Source organism: Cherax quadricarinatus, chromosome 29, assembly GCF_038502225.1.
Source record: "Cherax quadricarinatus isolate ZL_2023a chromosome 29, ASM3850222v1, whole genome shotgun sequence".
Classification (NCBI taxonomy): Eukaryota; Metazoa; Arthropoda; class Malacostraca; order Decapoda; family Parastacidae; genus Cherax; species Cherax quadricarinatus.
The window spans coordinates 35,233,938-35,243,252 of NC_091320.1; the positions used below are offsets into that span (position 1 = coordinate 35,233,938).

Here is a 9,315-nt window from a genome sequence, read left to right on the forward strand (position 1 = left end):
GAGCCTATTAGAGAGCATTATAATGTTTTAGACAAATGCACACAGAAGCAACTAATGTGACATTTTACTACTGCAACGTTTCGCTCAACAGGAGCTTTGTCACGTCGTTATCTGTTATCGACATGGCAATAGTTGATGTGAGTCAGGAATGTTTAATTTTTACCTAGAGTAGAGCATGGCAGGCAGGAAGACCTCGTAGCCCGGGTACTGACCCACTGCACGGGGTCAGTGGGCTGACCCACTCCTGCACCAGCAGCTGGCTGAGAACCCACCAGGAGGTGGGGTGAGGGGAAGACGGAAGAGGAGGAGGAACAGGAAGAACTACCACGTCAGTTAATAATAATAATAACAATAATAATAATTAATAATAATAAGAGCAGGTCCCCAAGCAAGACAACGGGAACACTGTGCCCGTTGAAACGGAAAAGCAACGGTAAGTATTCCAGACTCAGAATAAACAATTTCTCATTTTCCTGGAAGTGAGAGATAACTCTGGTATTTCTATGTCAGTTTGCTACGAATATCAGACAAGATTTTAAGTGATTGTCTCGTGGCTGTGTGTATATGCTTCCCTGTGATGGCGTGTGAGGGAATATGCGATGAGGTTATGGCATATATTCACGGAGATATGTTGGATTGGCAACTGCTAGGACGGGCAGTACCGTTAGTGTGTCTCCAGATGTTGTGTGTACTGGATAACCCACTCACGCAGTTAACACACACACACACACACACACACACACACACACACACACACACACACACACACAGAGCTAAGGGGAATGTCCTATGAAGAAAGGTTAAGGGAAATCGGCCTGACGACACTGGAGGACAGGAGGTCAGGGGAGACATGATAACGACATATAAAATACTGCGTGGAATGGATAACGTGGACAGAGACAGGCTGTTCCAGAGATGGGACACAGAAACAAGGGGTCACAATTGGAAGTTGAAGACCCTGATGAGTCAAAGGGATGTTAGGAAGTATTTCTTCAGTCATAGAGTAGTCAGGAAGTGGAATAGCCTAGCAAATGAGGCAGTGGAGGCAGGAACCATACATAGCTTTAGGATGAGGTATGATAAAGCTAATGGAGCAGGGAGAGAGAGGACCTAGTAGCTCTCAGTGAAGAGGCAGGGCCAGGAGCTGAGTCTCGACCAATGCAACCACAATTAGGTGAGTACCTAGCTCCTGGAGTTCAACCCCACCAAGCGCAAAGTCATGAAGATTGGGGAAGGGCAAAATAAGACCGCAGACGGAGTACGGTCTAGGGGGCCAGAGACTACAAACCTCACTCAAGAAAAAAGATCTTGAGGTGAGTATAACACCAGGCACATCTGAGGCACACATCAATCAAATAACTGCGGCAGCATATGGGCGCCTAGCAAACCTAATAACAGCATTCCGACATCTTAATAAGGAATCGTTCAGGACCCTGTACACCGTGTACGTTAGGCCCATATTGGAGTATGCGGCAACAGTTTGGAACCCACACCTAGCCAAGCACGTAAAGAAACTAGAGAAAGTGCAAAGGTTTGCAACAAGACTAGTCCCAGAGCTAAGAGGTATGTCCTACGAGGAGAGGTTAAGGGAAATCAACCTGACGACACTTTAGGACAGGAGAGATAGGGATGACATGATAACGACATACAAAATACTGAGAGGAATTGACAAGGTGGACAGAGACAGAATGTTGCAGAGATGGGACACAGCAACAAGGGGACACATATGGAAGTTGAAGACACAAATGAATCACAGGGATGTTAGGAAGTATTTCTTCAGCCACAGAGTAGTCAGGAAGTGGAATAGTTTGAGAAGCGATGTAGTGGAGGCAGGATCCATACATAACTTTAAGCAGAGGTATGATAAAGCTCTCGGTTCAGGGAGAGTGACCTAGTAGCGACCAGTGAAGAGGCGGGGCCAGGAGCTATGACTCGACCCCTGCAACCACAACTAGGTGAGTACAGACATGCACTACAGACCAGTGTCACTGACATGCATAGGAAGCAAAGTCACGGAGAAGCTTCTCAGGAGGTGAGTGGTGGAGCACCTAGAAAGGAATGAGCTTGTAAACGATAACCAGCACTGTTTCAGGGAAGGGGAAATCCTGTCACAAACCTACTGGAGTTTTATGAGAAGTTGAGAAAGTAAGACGAGTGAGAGAGAGAGAGAGAGAGAGAGAGAGAGAGAGAGAGAGAGAGAGAGAGAGAGAGAGAGAGAGAGAGAGAGAGAGAGAGAGAGAGAGAGAGAGAGAGAGAGAGACAGAGATGTGAGTAGACTGCATTTTCTTGGGCTTCAAGAAGGCTTTCGACACATTTCCACACAAGAGATTATTACAAAAGCTAGAGGAGCAGGCAGGAATAACAGGAAAGGCACTGCTGTGGATCTAAGAATACCTGGCAGGAAGAAAACAACGAGTGATGGTGCTTGGCGACCTGTCAGAGTGGGCGCCTGTGACGAGCGGGGTTCCACAAGGGTCAGTTCTAGGGCCGGTGCTGTTTCTGGTATATGTGTATGACATGACGGAAGGGATAGATTCAGAGGTGTCCCTGTTTGCAGACGATGTGAAGCTAATACAAAGAATTCAAGTAGATGAGGATCAGATGGGACTACGAAGGTATCTAGACACGCTGCAAACCTGGTCCATCAACTTGCTCCTGGATTTTAATCCCCACCAAATGTAATGTCACGAAGAGTGGAGAGGGTGAAAGAAGACCGCAGAGTATAGGCTAGGGGGCCAAAGACTGCAAACCTCACTCAAGGAAAAGAATCTTGGGGTGAGTATAATAACACATATCCTGAGACGCACATCAACTAAATAACTGCTGCAGTATATGAGCGCCTGGCAAACCTAAGAACAACGTTTCGACTCCTGAGTAAGGAATCATTCAAGACTCTGTACACCGTGTATGTCAGGCCCATATTGGAGTATGCAGCGCCAGTATGTAACCCCACACCTGGTCAAGCACGTCAAGAAATTAGAGAAAGTGCAAAGGTTTCAAAAACGAGACTAGTCCCGGAGCTAGAGGATATGTCCTACGAGGAGAGGTTAAGGGAAATCAACTTAAAGACACTGGAAGTCAGAAGGGATAGGGGAGACATGATACCGATATCAAAAATACCGAGAGGAATTTTCAGGATATTTCAGAGATGGGACACAGCAACAAGGGGACACAGCAACAAGGGGACACAGCTGGAAGTTGAAAACTTAGATGAGTCACAGGGATGTTAGAAAGTATTTCTTCAGCCATTGTGCTGTCAAGAAGCGAAACAATCTGGAGAGTGATATAGTGGAGGAAGGAGACATACACAGATTTAAGAGGAGATACGATAAAGCTCATGGAGCAGGGAGAGAGTGGACCTAGTAGCGACCAGCAAAGAGGCGGGGCCAGGAGCTTTGAATCGACCCCAGCAGACACAAATGGATGAGTACACACACATACACACACCTGTATATGTATGTAATATATATATATATATATATATATATATATATATATATATATATATATATATATATATATATATATATATATATATGTCGTGCCGAATATGTAAAACTGGTCAATTAGCAAGAACTCATTTAAAATTAAGTCCTTTATGAAATTTTCTCTTATACGTTTAAAGATATATTTTTTTCAATAATGTTAATGTAAAAAATTTTAAATTTGCACCAAAAGCATCTTAGAAAACTTACCTAACCTTATTATAACAAGAACAATTTATTTTAGCCTAACCCAACTAAATATATTTTAAACACGTTTACAGTAATTTAGTATTAAACAAACACAATCAAATATATTTTTTTCGTTAGATTCAGAATGATTTTGGCGAAATTATTGCATACACAAATTTTCACTTGTCCTATATGGCAAGATGAGCGTTGCTATTTAAGCCAAGATTGCAAGTTCTGTCTATTCGGCACGACATATATATATATATATATATATATATATATATATATATATATATATATATATATATATATGTATATATATACATGACCGAGGATTGATCCACTGACTGATTACTGCTGCCTGGTCTTGGATCAGTCAGGCTGTTTTCGAGCCAGAGGACTTAGAAAGAGAGAGAAAGAAAGAGAAAGAGAAAGAGAAAGAGAGAGAGAGAGAGAGAGAGAGAGAGAGAGAGAGAGAGAGAGAGAGAGAGAGAGAGAGAGAGAGAGAGAGAGAGAGAGAGAGAGAGAGAGAGAGAGAGAAAGAGAAAGAGAGAGAGAAAAACAGAGAGAGACAGAGAGAGTGGAAACACGTGAGGTATCAGATTGCTTAAATACCAAGAGTGTAACACCACTTGTGTTACACTACGCAGAAACACGTCGTCAATTATCACAGTATTTACTCCAAATTTATTTCCAAACTCAAAGTTTCAAGGTGTAAAGCATGAGAGGAATCATCATATTGTAAACAAAATGAAAAACCTTGCTAGTGAACCTCTGATATTTCTCATATATAAGTGTACAAACATGATTAAACTTGTACGAACGACTCCTAGTGGATGACGTGAAGTTGATGAGAAATATTGGATATGGGAAAGGAACGAAATAGAGTACCGGAAGCTGTGTGTGTCTCCTGCATGGGTGGTCAGACAGGTGTACGTACTGCAAGTGCAAGGTCGTGCAAAGTCATGTAAGGTCGTGAAAGGTCGTTCAAGGTCGGTCGTGGGAGTTCGTGTACACTGCAAGGAGGAGAATCTCTTAGTGAGAGTCATTCACAGAATATACATCGCAAAGGCACATGAATCTTCCATACGCAGCTTCACGAACAGATATGACAGAGCGCAGAGGCGACGAGGTGTTAATACAGGTCGATAGAAGATTAAGAAGCGGGACCAGGAGCTGAGACTCGACCCCCTGTCACTACAGGTGGGTAAACACATATGCGGGGCCAATAATGCGCCCGCATGTTATCCAAGACCACACATACACACACACACACACACACACACACACACACACACACACACACACACACACACACACACACACACACACACACACACACACACACACACACACACACACACCACTGAAATTTCCAGTTAATTAGCGTATCTAACACTTACGTTTGTTCTCCCATCCTCTCTCCATCCTTCCCCTTCCCTCCATTAATTCTCCCCTCCCTCCCTCCATCGTTCCTCTCATCCCTATGTTCTTTTAATATCATTTGCTTTTACAGCATTCTTGTTTGTGTGTAATGGCTCAGCTATTACCTCTCTCTCTCTCTCTCTCTCTCTCTCTCTCTCTCTCTCTCTCTCTCTCTCTCTCTCTCTCTCTCTCTCCTTGAATTAAAGTCAGCATTCGGAACAAGACAACAAGTCTATGTTCCCAGCGCCTCCGGGACGCCGCTGCAAATCTGCGAATCTTTGTACGTAGCTTAAAAAAGATTTTAGAGGCAAGAAAACGCAAGAAAAACCCAACAACACAGACTAACTAACACAGAGATTTTAAAGGCAAGAAAATCGTACAACCAGACCACTAGAACACAGACTAACCCAACATCAACAGGTTATTAAGGCAAGAAAACCACTAGACCAGACTTACAGAGCACAGAGACCGGAGAGCGCTTATATTTCGGTCTCTACCTGGAGGTTACCTGGAGGTTATTCCGGGGATCAACGCCCCCGCGGCCCGGTCCACGACCAGGCCTTCCGATGGATCAGGGCCTGATCAACTAGGCTGTTAAACCATACCCCCGGCCGGGATTGAACCCGCGGTCATAGAGTCTCAAAACTCCAGCCCGTCGCGCTAGGCTGTTACTGCTGGCCGCACGCAGTCCGACGTACGAGCCACAGCCCGGCTGATCCGGCACTGACTTTAGGTATCTGTCCAGCTCTCTCTTGAAGGCAGCCAGACGAAAACCTTTACATTAATTCCTTCGAACACTGTTCATCACGACCTTATGTTAGAAACGAGCTAGGTCCAAGGAGCGAAACGTTTTCTAAGAAGTATTATGTTCTAGCGTTTTTGCTCATATTTCTTTTAAAACTGCACAGGGAATTTTTTTTCACGTTAAAGAACCTTACACAACGCACCATACGCTCTACGCCTTCCCAGCAGCACGACCATACGCTCTACGCCTTCCCAGCAGCACGACCATACGCTCTACGCCTTCCCAGCAGCACGACCATACGCTCTACGCCTTCCCAGCAGCACGACCATACGCTCTACGCCTTCCCAGCAGCACGACCATACGCTCTACGCCTTCCCAGCAGCACGACCATACGCTCTACGCCTTCCCAGCAGCACGACCATACGCTCTACGCCTTCCCAGCAGCACGACCATACGCTCTACGCCTTCCCAGCAGCACGACCATACGCTCTACGCCTTCCCAGCAGCACGACCATACGCTCTACGCCTTCCCAGCAGCACGACCATACGCTCTACGCCTTCCCAGCAGCACGACCATACGCTCTACGCCTTCCCAGCAGCACGACCATACGCTCTACGCCTTCCCAGCAGCACGACCATACGCTCTACGCCTTCCCAGCAGCACGACCATACGCTCTACGCCTTCCCAGCAGCACGACCATACGCTCTACGCCTTCCCAGCAGCACGACCATACGCTCTACGCCTTCCCAGCAGCACGACCATACGCTCTACGCCTTCCCAGCAGCACGACCATACGCTCTACGCCTTCCCAGCAGCACGACCATACGCTCTACGCCTTCCCAGCAGCACGACCATACGCTCTACGCCTTCCCAGCAGCACGACCATACGCTCTACGCCTTCCCAGCAGCACGACCATACGCTCTACGCCTTCCCAGCAGCACGACCATACGCTCTACGCCTTCCCAGCAGCACGACCATACGCTCTACGCCTTCCCAGCAGCACGACCATACGCTCTACGCCTTCCCAGCAGCACGACCATACGCTCTACGCCTTCCCAGCAGCACGACCATACGCTCTACGCCTTCCCAGCAGCACGACCATACGCTCTACGCCTTCCCAGCAGCACGACCATACGCTCTACGCCTTCCCAGCAGCACGACCATACGCTCTACGCCTTCCCAGCAGCACGACCATACGCTCTACGCCTTCCCAGCAGCACGACCATACGCTCTACGCCTTCCCAGCAGCACGACCATACGCTCTACGCCTTCCCAGCAGCACGACCATACGCTCTACGCCTTCCCAGCAGCACGACCATACGCTCTACGCCTTCCCAGCAGCACGACCATACGCTCTACGCCTTCCCAGCAGCACGACCATACGCTCTACGCCTTCCCAGCAGCACGACCATACGCTCTACGCCTTCCCAGCAGCACGACCATACGCTCTACGCCTTCCCAGCAGCACGACCATACGCTCTACGCCTTCCCAGCAGCACGACCATACGCTCTACGCCTTCCCAGCAGCACGACCATACGCTCTACGCCTTCCCAGCAGCACGACCATACGCTCTACGCCTTCCCAGCAGCACGACCATACGCTCTACGCCTTCCCAGCAGCACGACCATACGCTCTACGCCTTCCCAGCAGCACGACCATACGCTCTACGCCTTCCCAGCAGCACGACCATACGCTCGAGAGCTTCACAGCAGCATGACCATACGCTCGAGAGCTTCACAGCAGGACGACCAGTGCTCTAGAGCTTCGCAGAAGCGCAACCGGAATGAGCTTTCTCTTCTGTCATGTGTTGACTGGGGTAACAGAGAGAACTATCTGTATACCTGGAGTATACCTGGAGTATACCTGGAGAGGGTTTCGGGGGTCAACGCCCCTGCGGCCTCATGGGGGATCAACCAGGTTCTTACTGCTGGCTGTACGAACCGCAGCCCAATGATCTATATGCCGCCCAAAGAGCATATATATCCCCTATAGAGAAGTAAGATCGAATAGAAATCATCCGAAATGGATGAAGAACGAGATGAAAACATGTTTAAACAGACCATTCGTGTACTTCTCTCAACAATTTTTAAACAGAGGGAAATTAGTGAGCCACTAACTAGCCCTTTCATTTTATCCCTTCAGTGAGTTGTAATGTTGTGATAAATGGTTTTAAAAATCGATAAGTTGAAGATTGAGACACTTATGCAACATATAGGAATCTTTTGTAATGTTGGAGACGTGAAAGCAGGGGATAAGTCATTACCATCTAATTACCGCCCAATAAGCCACACCTCCACCGTAGGTAAATTAGTTGAGTCAGTTATAGCCGATATACTTAGAACCCATCTTGTATAGGTATGGTACACAATACCGACAAGATAAAGAATTAGACACATGTGCACCATCTCGGTACCTTTACTGTAGACGTTTCGCCATCCAGTGGCTTTATCGATACAAATTCAAGGACATAATTAGAAAACAGTAGAACTATATACAAAAGATGAGGTAATCAGGGACTGGTGGTTATATGGACTTCAGTAAGGCTTTACGTACATTAAACTGCTTCTGCCACTTCTCTAATCATTGCTTTAACCTATATAGAGCATTTCGTACAGCTCTGGAATCTGTATCGTAATTTACTGGATTGCCTATTTTACTGTTATCAGCAAATATGCCTTTATCACTTTGTATTCCTTCATCTACGTATTTATGTAGATTGTGAGAAAAAAGGGACCCAACACTGGCTCCTGCGGAACACCACTGGCAACAAGTCACTATTCTGATTTCTCCCTATTTATGCCATCTCTCTGATGCCCTGTTGGTCAACTATGTCTCGATCCAGAAGATAATTTATCCTTCGATTCCGTGTGCCGCTACTTTCTTCAATAGTCTTCTGTATAGAGTTCTATCAAAGGCCTTGCGGAAATACATACACACAATAACTTTAGCTTTTCCCCAGATGAAGTCTGAATTCTCAAAACAAAAGTCCGGAAAATGACTTACCCGTGGCTAGCACTGCACTCAGTATAATCCAGTGTTTCATAATGTTTTAAAGTCCTTAAAGCACAGTTCACCAGACACTGTTGCTCACTGCTTCTCAAGACTGTGACTGCAGTGAGAGAGAGAGAGAGAGAGCTCACCAACGGGAACCTCTCACATCCACGCCTCACACACTACTGACTGAGCCATTCACCGCAAGGAACTGCTGGTGTACCGCTGGGGAATGCTTGCCACCTCACTTCTCTCTACCTTTACCGTTTCTACCTCCTCGTTTCTCCATTCTCCTTTCTGTGATGTTTCTCCCTTCTAGTACCTAACCTTATAGTTTCTATCATCTTGTTTCTACCTTCTCGTTATCTCGAACGTTTCTCCATTTTGTTTATGTCTTCTCTCTTCCCCCTCGTTTCTCTGAACGTTTTTACTCACAAAAACAAGTCTCATCTTCAATCAAACAGATCTTCGATGTTT

The 9,315-nt window shown here is 46.5% G+C and overlaps 1 protein-coding gene across 5 annotated transcripts in view; it reads right to left on the reverse strand.

Moving 5' to 3' along the window:
• The window catches only part of LOC128690449 (uncharacterized), a 142,462-nt gene extending 133,436 nt beyond the window's left edge, over window positions 1-9,026 (reverse strand). For all 5 annotated transcript variants that reach the window (XR_011392578.1, XR_011392577.1, XM_070089730.1 and 2 more), the window contains exon 1: window positions 8,851-9,026. Coding sequence is in view for 3 of the 5 variants with exons in the window: in XM_070089730.1 (XP_069945831.1) it covers window positions 8,851-8,890 (40 nt within the window). In the remaining 2 variants the exon portion in view is untranslated. The remainder of the gene's footprint in view (window positions 1-8,850) is intronic.
• Window positions 9,027-9,315: the final 289 nt, after the last annotated feature.